At 38.7% G+C, this 21,963-nt stretch overlaps 1 protein-coding gene across 1 annotated transcript; it reads left to right on the top strand.

Moving 5' to 3' along the window:
* The first annotated feature begins 4,580 nt into the window (after positions 1-4,580).
* LOC109931828 (BTB (POZ) domain containing 16) lies at positions 4,581-19,745 on the top strand. Its single transcript, XM_048609194.1, has 5 exons — positions 4,581-4,690; positions 6,821-6,890; positions 11,157-11,287; positions 13,734-13,853; positions 18,978-19,745. Exons 1-5 carry the CDS (start codon positions 4,581-4,583, stop codon positions 19,276-19,278), a joined length of 732 nt encoding a protein of 243 aa, XP_048465151.1. The 3' UTR covers positions 19,279-19,745.
* Positions 19,746-21,963: the final 2,218 nt, after the last annotated feature.

Below are 21,963 nucleotides of genomic sequence, written 5' to 3'. Positions count from 1 at the left end.
GCAGGTGTAGCACTTCCTGCGGTTGCAGAAGGTGCTGCAGGTGGTGGGGTTAGTGGGAAGTGTGGAGTGACGAGGGAGTTGCAGAGAGAGTGGTCCCTACGAAAGGCAGATAGGGGTGGGGAGGGAAATATCTCTTTGGTTGTGGGGTTGGATTGTAGGTGGCAGAAGTGGCAGAGAATGATACGTTGGATGTGGAGGTTGGTGAGGACAAGGGGGATTCTGTCTCTATTTTTGTTGTGGGCAGGAGATGTGAGGGCAATTAATTTGTGATCCTACCCCTTTAGGGGTTTGGCTAGTGCTACAAGTTCTGTGGCCTAACTTAAACTAGTTTTTGAAATCATTATCTGGGACCAAACAATGTTGAGGATAATTGGTTTGTTTAAAGTGGATATTATTTGGCCAGACCCAGTAATCATTTCATATCAGCAGTCTGGGAGTGTTCCCTGGGAGTTGATTTCATTTTCTTCTTTAACTTTAGTATGAAAGTTTAAAATTTAAAAATGACTCCAGCTTCTGCCACTGTCCTTTTAAAATCATGCTGTCACCCTCATCTAGAAGCTTGAATCTTTAAATCTAGGTAATTTCCCTCAGCCCTGTAGCTCTATATGCATGACTTTAGATGAATCATCAAGTCTCTCCAACTTCTCAGTTTCATTTTTCCCTTTGGAATTTAAATCACCTAAAATATTTGTTTCTGAGTTCCAATTAGCAAGATTGGAAATTAAAATAAATTCCCCCTCATCTTTTGAGAGCTGAGTCCGCAAATCCTTAAATATTACACTGTTTTTAAACTCTAACATCCATCCAGTCCAGCGCAGAATTCATTATAGTTGCTCAAAACATTTAATTTAAAATACCCGCCCTCAAAAATCCAAAATCATAATGTCACATTTCAAACATATAAACATCATACATACAGAAAATAAATTCAATACAGAGACAGAAAAGAATAGCACATCCTCTTAAGGGAAGTAAAACAGAGAAATCGATTATGGCACACCAAACAGCAAACTGCTTTAAAACCATATACAAAAGAGTACACAGGGGTTAAAGCACTTTAAAGTGACGTACGCACTGGTTTACAAACACACATAACTGTAGAGGCTGCTTGTCCAGTCCATTTCTTTCACTCTCCAGAACAGAACAAATAAATTGTCTCAAAAGATTGAACAGCAGCCTTTCACAAGCAGTCTCTGGCGAGTATTCTGAACAACTTGATATGTGCCTCTTTTCTGAGGTTTGTAGCCCATGATATCTAGGTCTTCATTTCATCTAGGTGCCTCGAGCCATTCTCCTCCTCATCTCATGGGGCTGATTACGTCCCTGAGCTTAAAGTGGCCAGCAACAATTTATTCCATTCTGACTTATTAAACCTGAGAAGTTCTGCCTTTTGATCAATCTGGGAAAATGTACAAATGACTTTTTCCCTGTATCGCACTTAGAACTTGTACTACCACCAAACAGAGTAATGCTTTCTAATAGCCTGACCTTCTTCTGGCTGCTTCTTCTTTTAACTTTGGTAAATTTAATGCAAACTTGCTCAGACATTCTTCACAAATATTCACATTTACTATTCAGCAGCTTTTGAACTCGCAAAAAGACTAAGCAACCTAATTGACAAGCACACACAAACCAGTTTCAACTTTTTTTGTCTTTTCAACAGTGTTGTAGGCTACTGTGATACTCTGATGTATTTGCTCCTAACCTTTGACTGATGTCTAAATTTGTTTCTGCCATTAATTGTATTATTGATGTGGCATTATTTCCAAGCTCTCAATTCTGGTTATGAGTTATAACAATCCTCCCCTTTCCCTTGGGAGTTGGTTAGCTCAGTTGACTGGCCAGCTGGCTTGTAATACACGGTGACACCAATAGCATAGGCTTGATTCCCACACCAGCTGAGGTTACTATGAAGGTCCTGCCTTCTCAACCTTACTTCTTACCTGAGGAATGCTGACTCTTAGGTTAAACTACCACCAGTCATATCTCTCTAATGACAGAGCAGCCCTACGGCAACTTTACTTCCCTTCCATGACCCTTTCCTGAACATCCCACCAGGTCTTTAGCTTCTCCTGTGGGCTCCCAAGATTTCAAACCTTTGTCTTCATCTTTTCTATTCTTTTTGTTCTCTTATCCTCCATAAATTTAGCTATCGACCTTCCAGGTATTTTCTAGGACATTGAAATGTTCCAACAATCGAGGGTGTTAAACTTTACATGGCATTAAATTCTTGAAGTACTGCAACATCCATGATGAGCAATGTGATAAAAACTATTATTCATCAAAAGTCCTCAGACAGCACCTTCCAAACCCACAATGACTTCCAGGGCAGCAGATACCTGGAAACAGTTCCCCTCCAAAGCCACTCGCCATCCTGACTTGGAAATATATTGCCATTCCGTCACTGTCGCTGGGTCCAAATCCTGGAATTCCCTTTCTAATGGTATTGTGGGTCAACCCACAGCAGATGGACTGCAACAGTTAGGCGAGGTCGTTCACCACCACCTTCTCAAGGGCAACTCAGGAAGGTCAATACATGTTGGTCAGCCAGCAACACCCATGCCCCACAAACAGTTTTCTATATTAATAGTTACTGTTACCGTTTTGTTGAAAGGGCCAAACCACATTATATATTCCATTCTATTGGTCTGTCTGCATTTTGTATGATTTATCTTTATAAGAGGCATAGAATCCACTGTCAGAAATATGTTTTTTCCTATGTAATAATATGAACATGACAAATTGAGGGGATTCTCTTCAAGCTAGCATGTACTATGATATTATTATTGGTTGAATTAATCTATTTTGAATTAGGTTATGAAATCAATTGTTGTGCCTGATAAGCATTATGAGTAACCATCTGCATGCAATTCCACTCACTGAGTAGGAACTAGCGTTACCAAGTATGTAATTTAAATGCCTTGCAATATATGAATCCCTGTTTTGTTTTGACACTTTATATTTCTTTGGATAGGTTTTGCGACAGCACTGGGAAACCTGTATTATGATGAACCATATGTGGAGGCAGAATATATTCTGGGTGTCTTTGCTGCTGCTTCAGTTCTGAAATTCATGAGCTTGTTTCACAAGTATGTATGAAGAATTGGTTTTAATTTTTGCAGTAACAAAAACAATACAATGTTGGAGATTTGCAATAAAACAATTTATCCTGCGCGATTATTAAATCTTGGAAAGATACTTCATAAGCCACTCATAAAAACATATGAACCAGGAGTAAGAATTTGCAATTCAGTCCCTCGAGTCTACTCCGCTTTTTAATACGATCATAGCTGATCTCATCTTGGCCTCAACTCCACTTGCCCGCACATTCCCCATAACCCTTCAACCCATTGACTGATCAAAAATCTGTCTATCTCCTCCTTAGAACTCGAATACTATCACTATCCAACCAATGTAACAATCAGGATTTCAGTACAACCAATATAGTTAGGTATTAAAACTGGCGAAACTCAGCAGGTCTGGCAACATCTGTGGAAAGAAAGCAGTGTAAGCATTTCGAGTCCAGTGACTTTTCATCAGAACAGATACCAGCTTGTAAAACCTGGTATTTGTGCTGAAAACAAGGTTGGGGGAGGGGGAAATTGAGAGGTGAGTGGATAGGTGGCAATAGAGCCCAGAGAAAGAGAGAGATTAAAGGGGTAGGTAAAAGAGGGGATAATAGATAGCAGGCCAGGTCAGAAGAGAAACTGCACAAGTGATAATGAGAGTTGAGGGTAGAAGGAAAAAGGGTGGTCTGGGCTGAAAGCAAACCATGTGATATGATAATAGGCCTGAGAGTAGGTGAAAATGGGTGGGCTGTGCTGGAAGCAACAAATGTCGTAGCATGACCCAGTGTTGGGGTGGGTATAAAACATTGAAGGACAGAATTAGGCTCTAACGTTATTGAACTCGATATTGAGTCGTAGAGGCTGCAGAGTCCTCAAGCATAAAGTGAGGTGTTGTCTTTGAGTTCGTGCTGAGGCTTGCTGGAGCACTGCAGCAGGTCTGAGACAGAAATGTTAGCGTGGGAACAGTGGTGTGCTGATGTACCAACATTTCTGTCGTAAGCCTGCTGCAGTGTTCTAGAGAGCCTCAGCAAAATCGCAAACAACAGCATCTCATTTTCTGCTTAGGGACCCCGCAGTCTGGTTTGCTTTCAGCACAGACTACCCTTTCTCTCAGCTCTCATTATCACTTATGCAGCTTCTCTTCTGTCCTGGCCTGCCATCCATAATCCCCTCATTTACCTACCCCTTCTATGTATCTCTCTCCCTCTGGGCTCCTTTGCTGCTAATCCATTCACCTCTACTATTCCTCCCTCCCTCCCCCTCATTTTCAGCATAAATTCCACTTTTCCTTAACCGCTATCAGTCCTGATGAAGAGCCACTGGACTCGAAACGTTAACTGTACTTTCTCTCCACAGATCTGCTGAATTTTGCCAGCAATTTCTGTTTTTGTTTCAGATTTCCAGCACCTGCAGTTCTTTGTTAAATGGTGAGATATTGATGTTACCGTAAGAGTTGAAAATGGGATGTAACATTATTAGTTATACAGTAAAAACATATCAATGTGAGAAATAATGAGGCCTGGACCACAATCAGGCAGGATAGCTGACAAGCACAAGCAGCCCTCTCTTATTCTGCTTCTCTTCTCAGTGCTCAAGTTTTCTCAATGTTTTGAACACCTGAGGTGAGTTTGCCCAAAAAGTTGCCTTTGACGACAGCACCGAACTTTTCCAGATTATTTTACATTATTTCCCCTTTTTCAGGGGTTCTTACCTGAATAAGTTATTGACAAAGCCTTTTGGACTATAAAGATTTACTTTATTTCAAAATATCCTATTAGGTATAAGTTATTTGTCTAAACATTGGGCTTGTTTAGTACATTGAAAGTACTACCTTAAATGTAATGCCTGTCTCTAACGCCTGAACATTTGTACATACCTGCAGGCCTTTATCAATCACTTTTACCTTATATTTTCATTCTCTTATCTCAAGATGTCCTCATCAAATTGTTGAACCATGATGTTGTTCACTAAGGTCACATCTATTCTACATACAATCACAAATCAACTCAAATTGTTCAGGAAACATTCAACTTAAGGTTAAATGAAGAATACAGCACGGCTTTGTGTTATGATTACTTGTTTAAGTATCTAACAGTTTTTCCCACTTTTGAAGGAGACTTTTTGTCTACCAAGGGACCCATTTCAGGGAAGTCATCCTTCATTATTCTACCAGCCTTATTTCTAGGGAAACCAAACCTTGAGCAGTTTATAGATGAAATGAAACTTACAGCACTAGCTTATTCTTTTCCTCATTTCAAGCTATTTGTAAGCATATAAACTAATTTCTAATAATTTGGTATATATAAGTTTCCAATGTAATTTGCATCACTTCTGGGTTAGGCTTACCAAAATCTCAATTCACTTTTTTTAATGCTCTACCCTCACTTAAATGTGAGTTTCATGAATTTAGCCTAGTTCCAAATGCCGAATTTATGCCATACATTTTTAGATGCTGTGAAACTCAGGTATACTATGGTGCATTTTTTTTCACAATTTTTAAAAAAAAATTTTTTCTCACTAAGCCTCATTCTAAGTTTGATCTTCTAACAACATCAGGGTATATTAGATTTGGAAAAAAAAGCCTAACAGAATTATTTCGCTGTATTTAATGTACGTAAATAATGATTCAATAGCTGTGAACTTTATCTTATTATAGTTATGAAAACAAATCTTATAACTTAATGTTGTTATTGTTTTATTGTTTGCATAGTACTGTTCCTTTGTTGAACACTGTGTACATTAATTTCTAGTTACTTTATGCCAACATTAATATTTAAGTATATTTTGAAAAGATTCTCAAGAACTTTTATCTTAAATTGTTATTAGCAAGATATGTGTAGAAACTATCTGAATTTCAGCTTAATTAGATTGAGAAACCTCAGCTCTGTGGCTCAATTTTACTGATGCTAGGCTTAACAACAAAGCTAAACATTTTTGTTTGAATCATTGCAGCTGGCATGGCTATAGAATTTAACCATAGACGATTTTTTGTAACACGTTTGAAGAGGAAAACACACCTGATTCATGGAAAGATTGTAGAAAAATCATATTTTAACATGTCAATTTTAATACATGAGTAATTGCATGTAATCATACCATTCTTTTAAAGGGTTTACCTTTTTTCTTTCATACTTGAGTCTAGCCTTGTTCGAATTTTCTGGCTCTTTTTGATGCAAGAATCTTATCCCTTTTGAAGCATCATAATGAAAACCTATCAAAGTACACCAAGTATTATTCCTTTTTGTCATGCACACACATTATTCCACCTGGGAAAGGGGAACATTTTAGCAAGATTCAAAAGTGGAGTTTTTTTCCATTCTTTAATAATATTTACTGCCCCTGCTTCCATTGTCTTCTAATCGGGTGGTAAGCATTTGGAGTGGTGATATTGTATTACAACAATATTGTGAACAAAAATATACCTCTCTCCCTTTCTTTTGACACCATTGCATTTACCAATTAAAAGACTTGCCCTTGTAAATATTTGCAGTCTTAACCCTCACCCTGTCTGTATTTATACAATTACCTTCCACTTCTCCACAATCTAACTTAAAGACTGGCTACATTCTGAATACAAAATAAATGACATTTGGAGGTTTGCTTGCATTATGTTGTGGTGTATATGTAATTGTAACTGACAAGTTCTAATAATAAATTTATAACTTTTCTATCAAATATGATGATATAGAAGAATATATTAATGTACGAACAATATAATTTAAGTAGATACAAATAATGTGTTGTTATTGCAGGTGTGTATCGGTTATGTTAGATAACATAAATGGTACCACAGTATGTCATTTCCATGAAGCTGCATCAAAGGTAAATAACTATAATGATCTCTAATTATACTCCAAAATGATACTTTTCTGATAACTTTGAGTGCGTCATTATGTCACCTCACTGATTGCCAACACATGGGAAAATAATAGGGATAATATCACAATTTTTCCATTTATATTGGTGATAGGTGAGAACATTAATTAGCTAGGGAACTAGGAGAAATAAATTGTGATGGCTTGAAAAGAGTTCATACCACAGAGGAGGAGATGCTGGAGGTTTTAAAATGCGTAAAGGTCGATAAAATCCTGCGACCTGATCAGGTGATTCCCACAACTTTGTTGGATGCTAGGAAAAAGATTGCTGCGCCCTTAGCTGAGATAGTTGTATCATCAACAGCCACGGGTGAGGAGCTGGAAGACTGGAGGTTGGCTAATATGGTGCCATTATTTAAGAAAGCCTGTAAGGAAAAGCCAGGGAACCATAAACCGGTGAGCCTAATGTCAGTGGTGGGTGAGCTGTTGGAGGGGATTCAGAGGGATAGGATTTACATTGCATTTGGAAAGGCAAGAACTGATTAGGGATAGTTAACACGGCTTTGTATGGGAAATCATGTCTCAGGAACGTGACTGAGTTTTTTGAAGAGGTGACAAAGAAGATTGATGAAGGTAGAGTGGTAGACGTTGTCTGTGTGGACTTCAACAAAGCATTCAACAAGGTTCCGCTTGGTAGACCTGGTTAGTAAGGTTAGATCACATGGGATCCAGGGGATGCTAGCCAACTGGACACAAAATTGGCTTATAGGTAGGAGACAGAGAATGATAGAAGGTTGCTATTCAGACTGGAGGCCTGTGATCTGTGGTATGCCTCAAGGATAGGTGCTGGGTTCACTGCTTTTCATCATTTATATAAATGATTTGGATGTGGATAGAGGAGATATGATTATTAAATTTGCAGATGACACCAAAATAGGTGGTATAGTGGACATTAAAGAATGTTATCTCAGAATACAACAGGACCTTGATCAGATGGGCCAATGGGTTGAGGAGAGGCAGATGGAGTTTAATTTAGATAAATGTTGAGGTGTTGCATTTTGGTATGGCAAACAAGAGCAAGACTTATACGGTAAATGGTAGGGCCCTGGGGAGTAATACTGAAAAAAAGACACCTAGGGGTAGGTATGTAGTTCTTTGAAAGTTGAGTCGCAGGTAAACAGGATGGTGAAGAAGGTATTTGAAACAATTGCCTTCATTGGTCAGAACATTGAGTATAGGAGTTGGGATGTCATGTTGTGGCTGTACAGGATGTTGTGAGACCATTTTTAGAATACAGCGTACAATTCTGGTTGCCCTTCTACAGGAAGGATGTTACTAAACTTGAGAGGGTTCAGAAAAGATTTAAAAGGATGTTGCCGAGTCTGGTGTGTTTGACATATAGGCAGACGGGGAATAGGTTGGGGTTTTTTTCTCTGGAGCATCGGAGGCTGAGAGGTGACATTATATAGGTTTATAAAATCATGAGGGGCACAGTTAGCGTGAATAGCCAAGGTCTTTATCCTAGGCTGGGGGAGTCCAAAACTAGAGAGTATAAGTTTAAGGCGAGAGAGTAAAGATTTAAAAAAGGCCTGATGAGTAACATTTTCATGCAGAGGGTGGTGCATGTATGTCACGAGCTGTCAGAGGAAGTGCTGGAGGTAGGTACAATTACAACATTTAACAGGCATTTGGGTGGGTGTTTGAAAAGGAAGAGTTTAGACTGATATGGGCCAAATGCTGGCAAATGAGACTAGATCAAATTGGGATGTCTGGTCGGCTTGGATGAGTTGAACCGAAGGATCTGTTTCTCTGCTGTATGACTCTATGACTGCTCACTATTCTGATCCACTCACCAAATTCTTCTTTAAATTGAATTTCTTGCATAGTCCAATCATTTGGCAGATTTTTAGTCATAAAAATGATCAAGACATAGTAAAATGTAAGAAATGTTATTTATCCTTGGACTGAAGAGTTTAACTTAATAAGTATAAAATAAGATATTAAATGAAAAACAAATACATCTTGATGATAAGCAATCAATCAAATGAGCTCAGACACAATGTAGCAAATTGTGTAGAGAACTGCTCAACAAGCACACCCTGTCCAGCGTGCTTGTGTCATTTTATGCTCATGTCTTCACTAATATTTTAATCATATATAATTTGAATACAGCAAAGACAAAATTGTATCGTGCTTAATTTAGAACTTGAATAGCCTCACAAACAAGAGAGCTGCATTTTGATGTTTGGTAGTTGAAGATAAATTCCACTTTAACACATCATTTCAAAACTCTGCAATGGGAAGTATAGAAATTTGATGCAGAATGATAACACTCTCGTCACATTCCTTATCGCAGCATGGATACACACAGAATCCCCAGATCAGTCTGTGAGGTCCACACAGCTCTGTAGCCTCATGGAAGGAAGACTCAGACCTCACACTTTAAGTTATAGTAATGCTTCATTTTTTCATTTCACCATGAGACCAATGTTAGCAGTCACATGACACAAGGCCCCATGCACCTTAGCCTAAGGGAGTTTGCTCAGTCTTTATACATTCTGAAGAATGACCATATATAAATCCCTATTACCTGAGAAGACCAGAACTGGAGAATTTTCAACTTAATAGAATTGGTGTGTTCCCAGGAAACTAGTGCTTGCACATGTGTGGTCACCATCCATTGAAGACCACGTTTGAAAGACATTCTCCGTTGGATTAATGAACACTGTTGCCGCATATCTTACCTGACAGGACAAGAAAACTCCATGTACATTCAATCTTTTCAACCTCTTCCCTGTGAAGATACTAATCACAATTAGCATAACCTTTCTTGATCAACAACAATGAGACCATTAAAACAACCAACAGTACTTACAAATATCCAACTATTCATGCTTAGGTTTTCTCTTAGTGGCTATCCTATAAATGCTACACCAAGAAGCTGCAGCACTGTGAGGTTGATGTTCGTGGAGAATCTAAGGGCATTGAATGACTGCCATTTCAAAACAGGCCAGTAGTTATTGCTACACAATTCCCATGTCACTACCTTGAGATATTTGTTCAGCCGGTCTAGTAATTTACTGGAGGTCAGATTGTGGGTGTCAAAGGTACTCTACATGCCCCTTTTAAGCAAGAGGCACAGAGCCAGCTGCATATTCTTTCATTGTAACACATTACTATTCCATGGAACATGCCAGCAATTCAATGGAAGTAGTTTGGACTATGGAAGCCATAATAATTGATCTGGAATAATTCTGTGCTTCTATTACAGGAATTACACATTTGATTTGATTTGATTTGATTTATTATTGTCACATGTACTGAGTTACAGTGAAAAGAATTGTTTTGCGTGCTATCCATCCAATTTATATCTTACATAAGTACATCAGGTTACTAGAACAGAATGTAGAATATAGTGTTACAGCCACAGAGAAGGTGCAGAAAAAGATCAACTCCAATATATGAAAGGTCTGTTCATAAGTCTGATATCAAAGGGGAAGAAGCTGTTCTTGAATCTGTTGATACACGTTTTCAAACTTTTGTATCTTCTGCCTGATGGCAGAGGGTGGAAGACAATATAATCAGGGTTGGAGGGGGCCTTTTATTATGTTGGCTACTTGCCTGAGACAATTGGAAGTATAGACAGAGTCAAAGGAAGGAAGACTGGTTTTCGTGATGCACTGGACTACGTTCACAACTCTTTGCAATTTCTTGCAGTCTTGGGCAGAGCAGTTGCCATTTTAAGCATCTGGATAAGATGCTTTCTATGTTGCATCTGTGAAATTGCCAGCAGAAACTGTGACTAGAGTCATCAAGTGCTGTACGATGTTATTATCCACAAGTTACCAGATACAATTAGCCTGCCTCTTCATGATAGAGAGGATAGGTTCTAGACCCTGTGTCAAACCACTGGCCACTGTGGAGTCAGAGTCTTCCATGCCCCTTGTCAAAACCACAAGCTTTAAGACAGGCGATTTCACCAAACGTTTGGCTTGTTTCTCTGAAAATTGGCACTGCGAGCTCCAGTGCAGGGGAACTAAAAGCAACCTTGTCAGTTCATCCCATGGTTCTATGTCAACCTCTGGAGTGCCTGTCTAAGCTTTGTCAACACAGATATAAACTGGTTTGTAAAGAATAATTTACATTTGAAATTCACTAAATTATATTCTCTTTCTAATTACAGATGACTATGCTTTGCTCTTAGGACTCCAGATGGAGCTATTGTTTAATGGGAGTTATTGAATGTACTATTGATTTGTTGTTTCTGATTCAGTATAACCAGAAGAAACTGGTACTGGCTTGTGAGAGATGGTTGGAGTTAAATCTCATTGTACATCTAAGATATGAAATCACTTTTCGAAATCTGCAAAAGGATGTTTTGCAAAAAACTTTGTTATCACCTAGGTAAGTAACCCATGTTATAGTGCAAGATCTGTTTAGAAATATGTTAAATAACAACTTAGATTTAATAAATCAATACTGATTTTAATTGTGTTATTAAACTATTAGTATGCTACTCCCTGTCTAGTTTTAATGTAGAATTTTCACTGAGCTAATTCCATATTGAAACAGCACTGACTAAACTGAATAGTGGAGTTTATAGTTTTGGATCTTATCCTGGATATCCATTTTGTTTGGGAAGCATATTATTCCTGTCGGTGCAGATCAAGTGGTCCATGAATTGGAGTCTCTCAAATTTTGCTCAATTTTGACTGTGAAACTGGGACTAGATAGTAAACTACAGTATAATCACATGTTTCCCTTGTCCCTATTAGGCACATTGAATATCTATCTGTTATCTATCATGGTTTGTGGAATATGAATATAAGAAATGCATACAAATTGGCCTTCCCATGATAGTCAGATTCCTTACCAGTGACCCTCACAAACCCTGTGAGGTCAGCATTCAAGGACAATGGAAACTGTGTAATCATAGGGACTACACCAGTTTCTTGAAGAATTTCAAAGCCTGTATATTTCAGTTTGTAAGTTTCAGTTGGCGACATTAACAGGTTTCAATGTCTGACTCTGTTCTACTGCATGTTATGTGCTGAAAGTGGCATGTAGCAGGATTGCTACCTGACAACATAGCCCCTCATGAATTCAACACATTTTCCTGAGTTGTGGTCAAATGTTATAAAGGATTTTCTCCCAGTGGTATTTCCACTTTTCAGAAGAAACTCTTCCTTGCACTGGAGGAAAATACAATGTTACCACAAGGAAGCAGTCTCTGCAGCACCTCAAGTGGCCAAGACAATGACCTCAGGGCCGTAAAACTATGTAAGATTCTTTCTGATTCGTATCCAATGACTCGTGCTGTGTAATACCTGTGTTTCTACATGCACATCAGGACTAAGCTCAGCTGTGAAGTTCTCCATGGTCAAACAGCCACCCAGCAAATACTGGTCAAATTCACATACACAAAATGGGCTCATATGTTTGTTGTTGATTGCACTCCAACATGAATCATTGTCATTAGGAAAGTAAGGGAGTAAATGAAAGAAAAATCTATTTGTTTTACTGTATTATCCATGTCTATATGTAATATCTCAAACATTAACAGCTATAGTTACTAATTGTAGTTGTATGATAGTTTGCAAGATACTTATATTTTTGACATTGAGTTATTTTTTCCATTAAATATTTAACTGATATTATTCACAGGAAAATACATATTAAAGGAAAAATCTTCAACGTTGAATCATGTTTAAAGATTATGATCATATTTCAGGGCTGGAAACAGTGATTAACAGCATGATCTGGAAGAAATTAATTATATGCTTGGTTGGCAATCGGGTTTATACATACTGCTTGCAAGTATGTTAAAAGAAAGCCATTCAGTAATAATTTGGAATTATTTCTGTATGATTTATTAGAAATAGAATACATTTCAAATCGGGGTTTGTTTCTGAAGACACATCAGGATTCACCTGAGTTACTTCTTAGTTTTAAACATTATAAACTGAGATGCCTGTACACTTTCTGTCATCTTTCATCTGACTATTTTATGAAGTATGTCAGAGATACCCTAGAGGCCAACATTTAATGTAGATTTCCATATGAATGCCAACTTGGAAAATTAACAATCCCCGAACAATAGTTTCCAACAGGCTGGTATAGTCTTGGAAAACCTGGCAGCCCATAAGGAATTTAGAATATAGGCATGCACTTACTGAAAATACAGGTGGTGTGGGCTTGTTCTAGCTTAACATGTAGGGTGATTCAGTATTCCATCATTTATATAGCAGGTCATGATAACAATCACAGGGCTTTTCTTCCATATTTTTATGGAAAGATCATGGGTTGCTAAATTTCATTGTTAAATTACTTTCTCAGTTGTCAGTGCGATGTGGAGATAGTCTTCTCTCACCAAGCTTTCAGTCACACTGACACTCGCCCACCTTATCCAGGCAGTCTATCTCTCAATCCACAATGATGTTTCAACCCCTGTTCAATTGCACCATCAGCTACAAACCAGAATTAGCATTTCTTTTTGTTTATGAATAAGCAGACACTTCAAATCACTTGGTGTAAAATGTGCTCGGTTGACATAGATGAATCTTACCCTCTCTTCAGTGAAATTATCAAATTTGAATTAAATGACATTCAATTGCGAAGTAATCCAAGCCAATAGGCTGAAGATCTTTTATCTGGCCTCACTGAAGAGGAAATTGGCAAACAGTCTGATGGAATGGTGAAACAGAAACAGGGATTGACATTAATATAATTGAGCTTATAAATCTCTTCTCACATGACATTGACAATTATGTTGCAATTTATAATTATTACATTACCCCTCTACAGTGATGTTACATGTTGAAATTCACATTATGGTGTTCTGCTGTTTCAGATTGTTTACTTTTTCTGAATACCACGTGCTACAAACTATCCTCTGCTGGATTTTCCTTCAGGTGAACACTGAGATACGGCTAGTACCACCATATAGTGCAATCATAACCTATTTCATCAGGTGATTACCTTAATCTGCTTACCATTACATGTTGTAAAATAGTTTTAGTTTACGTAATAACTGGAAGGTGAATATTTGTGTTCAACTTACTAAATCACAGAAATGATCAGCATTCACATTCACACATCCTATCTAATATTGTGAAGTATCTTCATGCCAGTGAAAAAGATATAAGCAATTACCTGATCTTTTCCCCCCAGTCTGCCCACTGTTCTCTATCCTTATTTTCCTGGATACCAAAATAAACATTACTGCCCCCTTCTTCAAGCTGAGTATCATTTGTAAATTTTACCATGGATTTTCAAGTCCAGGTAACTCCTATGTACAGTATAAACATTTGGATCACATTCGACAGTATACCACTAAACTTGGCATCAGTTCCTGAACCGGCACTCGCACATTCCTTTCACTCAGCCAGTTCTTTCTCTCGTATGTGGTTAGTTGCCATCTCCATGAGTGTAGCAGAACCTGGTGTGGAATTTACTTCTTGACTGTTTTATAGGAGGCTAAATATATGGGACATACATGTGAAAATGACTGATACTGGTGTACTCTTGCAGCAGAAGAGAGAGACTAAGCTCCATCCTAGGTTTGTCCTTAGGAGTCATTAAAATAAATCAGGCAAGTAATGGATGCCAAATAGGCAATCTGGTGCAGCGTGCTAATCTGAGATTTTTGTTCCTTGGCTGGCATGAATGTTAAGCCAAGCTACACAGAAGCCCAGAGAGGGATAATGGCTCTGTGCTGACTGCAGCCACCATTATGAATTAAAGGTAGTCTCCAAAGTAAAAGTTAAAATAAATGCCCGTATTCAGAGGGTGCCAGTAGGCTCTATAAGGGCTGTTGTTTAGGCTGCTGCAGAATCCGAGCACGCTTTGTGGCTAGTTTCAATAAATTTATCAAATAGGGCCTGAATCAGGCAAGGGACTATTGGACCCATGCTCATTCAATGTGGGATTTAAGGCCACTGGGAAACTAATGGCCCTGACAAGAGATTTGTGACAACATCAAGCAAATACTAAAATCATCTTTGGATGCCACTTCCTGTAAATAAAGTTTGAAACTTAGGTGATACAGGATTTCTTCCCTTTCTTAAATTGTTGTCTGATCCTTATTAGGTTGTTTTCATATTCCAATTCTGAACTTTATTCCCAATAATCAATGCATTATTTTGTTGGTAACTGAACAGGATCTTCACTTACCTGAATTAATTTTCTTACTTATCTGGCCAAAGAGGTATCATGTTGGCATGTTTCCAAACCAGTAAGGTTTATTTGCTTCAGAAGGACTCAGCTTTTCGTGACCTTCATCCCTATTCTGACTTATACAGTTGGGTTTACAAAATCTGTGTATAGGGATTACTGGTTTTGAGCCCTTAATGCCTATCCATGTCATTCTGTATAAGTGATAACAAAGTTAGGTTTAGCTGTACAATCTCCCAGGCTGAATATAACTAATGTTTACTATTTTGTGATTATGTTCTGCAATTCACATATGTTTTCTACTTCTGTCATTATGTGCTTTAATACACTAAAACTAAAATACCCAAGTCCTTTGATACAGACTTTATAACTGCTAAAACCCAGGTAATGTTCTGGGGACCTAGGTTCAAATCCCGCCACAGCAGATGGTGGAATTTGGATTCAATAAAATATCTGGAATTAAGAGTCTAATGATGACCATGAGTCCATTGCCGATTGTTGGGGGAAAAACCCATCTGGCTCACTAATATCCATTAGGGAAGTAAATCTGCCATCCTTACCTGGTCTGGCCTACATGTGACTCCAGACCCACAGCAATGTGGTTGACTCATAACTGCCCTCTGGGCAGTTAGGGATGGGCAATAAATGCTGGCCTAGCTAGCGATGTCCTCATCCCATGAATGAATAAATGAAATCTACCTTTTTAAAAACCCTGAGAATAAAATAAAGGTTTGTATTTTCCTCTGAGAGGTTTATTAGGAAATGGCATTACATTTTCCAGAATGAACTATTCGAAGTGCAACAACATTAAAATCTTGAAACTTTTTGATGGTGCAAGACTGCAAGTTAACTTCAGATTTCCACATACTTGAAGTTATAAATTGAAAGTAAGTAGAAAAAAATGCCTTAAGTAGCAATGATACATAGCCTCATCAGATCCTTATGCAAGCAGTCAAAGCCAAGAAAGCTATCTACGTAAAATCTTGAGGAAGTTCTCTATTCCTGTGAAACAAATAATTCTATTGTGGAAATCTCATAATGTAACTATATCCCTGAAGGGGATAGGGGACTAAGCTGAAGTTATGCTTTTCTATCATGTTAACAACTGCACTGACTTGAAATTGACGTTCTGTGTGGAAGATATGAGAAATTTGAAGGGTAGTTTCAGCCTGGAACTTGTTAACAGATTAGTAAATTCTATCTAATGTAATAGACAGGTTCTGACAAAAACATTGTTAATATCTCTCTCTCAGTCTTTCTGTTCTTAAATTGAAATGACCATTTTTAGCTGCATTGTCAACTTCTGCAAGTTCTAGCTGAATTGCTGATAGTTCTGTATACTTGCGTGTGCCAAGAACAAAGAATAATATAGCATAGGAACAGGTCCTTTGGCCCACCAAGCCTGTGCTGATTTCTAATCCTTATTTGGACTTGCTACTTATTGCCATACACAGTTTAAGTTCCTCTATTTGTCTCCCATTCATGTGTTCATCAAGGAAAAAGTTGAGACTACTGAAGTCATTATGTGCACAATTATTATAACTAATTGCTTGACTTAAATTTGAGACCAACGTCATGCAACACTTTCTCACCTGCAGCAAGGAGAAGGTACATTGTGAGTGGTAAATTTTTGAGAAAGTTGCAGGCTGATTTTGATCAATTTCACGAAACAGCCTAGGATTTTCAAAAAGTAATTGCCTGCTAATCGCCCATTGAGCTTTTGTGTCGAAAGTCTTGTAATTATTAGCGTAAGCACCATTTTAATAACTAGTGGCTATAAAATCAACCTCTCTTGCTAAAGCAGGTAAATATTTAAAAATCACTTTAGGAGATCTGAAAATTGTTGGATTTTGAATCTTATGGTTTTCTTGTTTTAACTTTCTATCTTTTCTACTCTTTCTTCATCTAATCTTTCTTTGCATCTCTCTTTTCTTCTGGTATATGATTTCACATTGAATTCACCTCTCAAATCACCTATTTTATTCATTTAATTTTCACTCATTTATTCTTATCACTGGATGAATACTTGGCACCAGTATTGTCTAAGGAAGAGAAAACTGACAAAGTATTGTTCTGATTGAAGGCGATGGGGGTAATGGATGGAGGTGAAAATGTATTGGCAAGGCTGGCCATTCTTCAAATGGATAAATCACTTGGTTGATATAGCTCGCATTGCTAAAGTGAGTGGGTGTGGAGATTGTGGACGAGCTTGCCGTGATCTTCCTGTCTTCCTTAAATGTGGGGGAGATGCCAGAGGATTAAAGACTGCCAAATATCACCCCATTATTCAAACAGAGGTGTACAGACATTTCCATTAATTGAAGATTGGTCAGTTTAATATCAGTGGTGTGTAAGTTTGTCAGATAAGAAGAGGCAATATAGACTCAAAAGTTCAGATCTAAAAAGTATGCAGGGGCGAAGGGACCTAGGAGTTCCTTTATGTAAATTTTTATAGGTGGTAGTATATACTGAAAGATCAATTTACGAAGTATATAGGAGCTTAGGCTAGAACTACAGCATCATGTTGAATGGCCACTATATCTATTGATTGCCCTCTATCAACTCTGCCTGGATATCTTCAACAGTTTGCCTACAATAAAAGCATGTTGACTGTTTGATTGCCTTAAGTTTCTTTTTAAATGTTCTGCTACGTCTTCATTAATAACGGCTTCCACCATTTTCCCAGTGATAGACATTCGGCTACCTGGCCTATAGTTTCCTTCTCTCTGTTTCCCTCCTTTCTTGAACAGGGGGTTCACATTAGCAGTTTTCCAATCTGCTAGAATCCTCCCAGAGGCCAGTGAGTTCCGGAATATTTCAACTAATGCCTCCATTATCTCAGCAGACACTTATTTTAAAGAAAACCCTCGGATGCAAGACATCAGGTCCTGGCAATTAGTCAGCCTTCAATCTAACAGCTATATCAAAGGGTTGTCTGATAATACAGAACTTGAGCATTGCTGAAAAAAAAGCATTTTCTCAAAGCTTTCCATCTTTCAAAGCTTTCCATTAGCGCAATTCAAAGAATATGATCAAAAGATCAAAAACTTTGACAAATATTTAATTTTTCAGCAATACTGATACAAAGGGACTAAATGGAAGCAGTGTGAGACTGAAAGGTCATCAGGGCTACAGGGACAGCACAAAATGAGGAATCACTCTGCATTCCAGGTGGATGCTAGAACTTTCTGCCAAAAATATGAAGTATCGGATTGAAATCATCTGTGCAATGACTGCCGAAATAGCTGACACCGCTTGCAGAGTGGGTGGAGTAAGTTATTGTTTTGTTTTCAAGGGTGGAGTGAACAGTTTGAAAATTTGAGGATCTGCTGGGGCAATTGCAATAATCATGACTGCAGTGATTCGGTGATCCACCTGTTTGGCTTTAATTCATGTTTCATCAGTATGTCATTCATTGTTGAAGAATGCACATTAAGAATCATAGCATCAAGCATCACTGACTAGTACATTATGCACACTAATTGTCACCTTGTCATGTCAGCCAAGTAATTTTAGTCGACAAATACTCTTAAAAGTATCACCCTGGAATTCTCATATGAGAAGCACATTCTTGGTTGGGGTGGAGGACGATGATTTGGAGCTGCCACATTTGCACACTAGGCCAGGATATGAACCGTAATGTACGAAGGTACCTTATCACTTTTTTTGGTGAGTGGGGTGCTATCATATCGACTTTTTGGCTGAATTCTACCGCCCCTAATATAACAAAAAATCTGGTTGCAGAGCATACATTTGGATAAAGTAACATATCTCAGTGCTCCTTATGAGCACATGACAATGACCTTGGAAAGTGTCCATGCCACACTGTGAGAGAATATAACATGAGACTTCACTGTGGTAGGTATGAGGTCTCAGGAGTTCCTTCAGTAAAGTTACATTCTCTTTCTGACATTCCCCACAGATTATCTGTTCCTGCATCTCACGTGGACATCGCCATGGCTGGAGGTAATGCGACCTTAATTCAAATACAAAGATTGAGTAGGAGGGGACAGCAATTGAATTGTCAAATAGTTCAAGAGCCGCAACAACCAGTGGCATACCCTCCAGAGGCACACATAGCAGCCAAACATCCACCAAGGAGGTACAATAGAGACCCTACTGTGCCTTCTATTATTCTCTTCAACTATCTGAAGATTTGGTGCCATCATCATCAGACTGTATCATCTGCTGTAGTAAGATTCATGCACAGAAGGGCTGGGTAACAATCTCATCCCGGTGTTCATCAAGGTCACAGCTCCTCAAAAATTTTATGCCACCCATTTCAGCGATAACCTGGATCTATGAGGCATCTCTCTGTCCTTGAGTCATAAATGCATCTCGGATGTAACTGATGTCATTTTCTCCACTATCTTAATATCTTCATATCCCTTCCTTGTGATGAGAACAGCCAAGCAAATGGACGGTGGGATTCTTCATTTCTGGCTTCTTCCTAGTGCAGCATTCTATCAACTGCACCCACCAGCATGCAGAGTTCATCAACAGAAAAGGAATCTACTCCATCAGTGTTCAAATTGTACATGATCATCAATGCCGAATCATTAGAAGTGTGTTGCAGACATTTTGGGAACTGCCATATCTCTTGTAAACTAGAGAACTCACACTGCATCCTTCCAAGGTCATTGGGGAGCAACAACTTCTCCATCCAAACACTGCTCAAGACTTTTTCATGAAACCATTGAGACTGATGAAACAACACTTCTAACAGGGCTGTAGTAGAACAGACCTTAGACTTCCTTAGGATGAAGTTTTGATGCCTGGAGTACTCTTTCAGGGCCTTGCACTATGGCCCAGAATGGGTGTCCTGCATCATTGTGGCATGCTCATATAGCCACAGCTGGAGCCAACAAATCGGTGGGTCCTGGACGCAAAGTAACTGGAGAATTAGCAGCAATCTTCTGAGGATGATGAGCAGGACATTGAGTGAGAGGGACATCCCTGGTAGCATGATAAAGCATTTTGTTCAGCATGAGAAACCAGAGGGAACTGAACTGAATCTCACTTCCAGGATGAATGAACTGAGTTTGGACTTCCTTTCGTTGTTGAAGATTCTGTTGTTCATTTGGAAAGCAGCCCTTGTTTAATGCAAAGGGCTTTTGGACCTTGTTATTGTTGACTTTTTCGGTTATTGAATAAATGTCTCATTATCACTAATTATATGTTTGATGGCTTTCAGTGATCCCACTTTCAACTGCCTGCATATTACATATCCTACTAATCATTCAAGAAAAATCAACAGCGAGAGGGTGTAGTTACATCACATGATGCTTACGTTAGGTAGCTCTGAAGGCTTTAACTAGTGTCTCATATCTGAATGTTGTGAAGTGAAGTCTCTCGTGACAACGAGTAGCTTGAGAGGAATCTTGAATGATCTCCTTTTGACTCTTCTGTCAGCAGTAGCCCATCAATGTTCAGAGTGCCTGTAAATTCTAAAGTTATGCTTGAGCATCCTGTAAGACAGCAATGAACCTGTGAAAGGCAGCATTTTCTACAGCTTTTATTGGCAGACAATATGATATAAGGAACAGTGGACATATGAACTGACCATTGTACATCTTTCACCTTTGAATGGCAATGCGCTCCCTTGAAAAGATGATACATAGGAAGAAGGTTTCGCTGCAGAGAAGTGTGCAATCACTAATTAAGTCCTCTCATGTATAAGGTGGGCATAAGTGTGGAATGGTGTGTGCAGGCCAAGCCCTAGCACAATCTCTATGCATTATGTTCAACCTCAGTGTTGTTCAAATCAAAATTCAGTGCCTTGGCTGCAGTCAACAATGCCACTGTCAAGGAACTGTGATGTCTGAGGCTATCTCCAGTCAGGGAGTCGGTTGGTTGTGAGAGATGAGCAATACTTGACCCTTACAATTTCTTACATCCTTGAAAAAGGATGAAGAGGCTGCTCATTCCTCACATTGATACAACTTAGTCTGGTCTGACTGCAAAAATAACATTAGAGCAGATATTTAAAGAGAGCAAATGAATATATATTTACAAAAGTTGAAGATTATTTACAAAGATGTGTCACTGCTGTCACCTGCATGCTCTCGGTATGTTTCTTCTTCCTTTCCATCTCATTACATCTAAGTATGGTCTCAACTTCCTTAGCTGGGGTGACGAGAATTTGGCCCAGTTGACCTTGATGACTAGAATGGTCAAAACACTTTAAATTTTGCTCTATGATTCAATGACTGTATGACATATTTGCCAGACTAGGCCAACAGCAGGAACATAACAAACAAGCCATTTGATCAGATCAAAGCTCTGCAATCCTGCCACCTCCAGTCATAAATGGTGATGGACAATTCAACAACTAAATCAAGCAGGAAGCTCCCAAAATATCCCCATCTGGTAGAGTGCAGCACTCCTATGCCAAAGGCTAGGCTGAAGCATTTACCTTCAATACAGACAGAAGACCAAGCGGAGTGTCCATCTCCTTGACCTCCTCATGAAGTTTCCACCATGACAGTGTCTAAGTTCAGACCACTTAATTCAACAGGTCTCCTGATTTGAAACTACATTGCCATTCCTTTCTGGGTCAAAAACGTTGGATTTTCATCCCTAATAACACTTAGCGTGTGGATGCATCACAAGAACTGTAGCAGTTCAAGGAGATGGTTCACCACCTCCATCACAAGGGCATTTGAGGGTGGGATATTAATTCTGACTTTGGCAGTGATGCTCACATCCCAGAAATAAATAAAAGAAAATCACCCCACCCCACCCCCACCACCCTATGACCTCCTCACATATTAATTTTATGTAGGTTGTTGATGATTGACATTTCATAAAAACAAAAGACTTTAGTTAACAGCCAACAGTTAAAGTTAACAGAGGCAACACAGTGTGGAGCTGGAGGAACACAGCAGGCCAGGCTTCATCAGAGGAGC

The sequence above is a fragment of the Rhincodon typus genome, chromosome 20 (genome assembly GCF_021869965.1).
Source record: "Rhincodon typus isolate 14 chromosome 20, sRhiTyp1.1, whole genome shotgun sequence".
NCBI classification, from domain to species: Eukaryota; Metazoa; Chordata; class Chondrichthyes; order Orectolobiformes; family Rhincodontidae; genus Rhincodon; species Rhincodon typus.
This window is presented reverse-complemented; position numbering and strand designations above follow the sequence as displayed.

Coding starts and splice junctions, on each gene's coding strand:
- LOC109931828 (XM_048609194.1), top strand. CDS start 4,581: ATGAGGCCTGGACCACAATCAGGCAGGATAGCTGACAAGCACAAGCAG. Junction 4,691..6,820: donor CAATGTTTTGAACACCTGAG/GTGAGTTTGCCC, acceptor TTGTTATTGCAG/GTGTGTATCGGTTATGTTAG. Junction 6,891..11,156: donor TCCATGAAGCTGCATCAAAG/GTAAATAACTAT, acceptor TTTCTGATTCAG/TATAACCAGAAGAAACTGGT.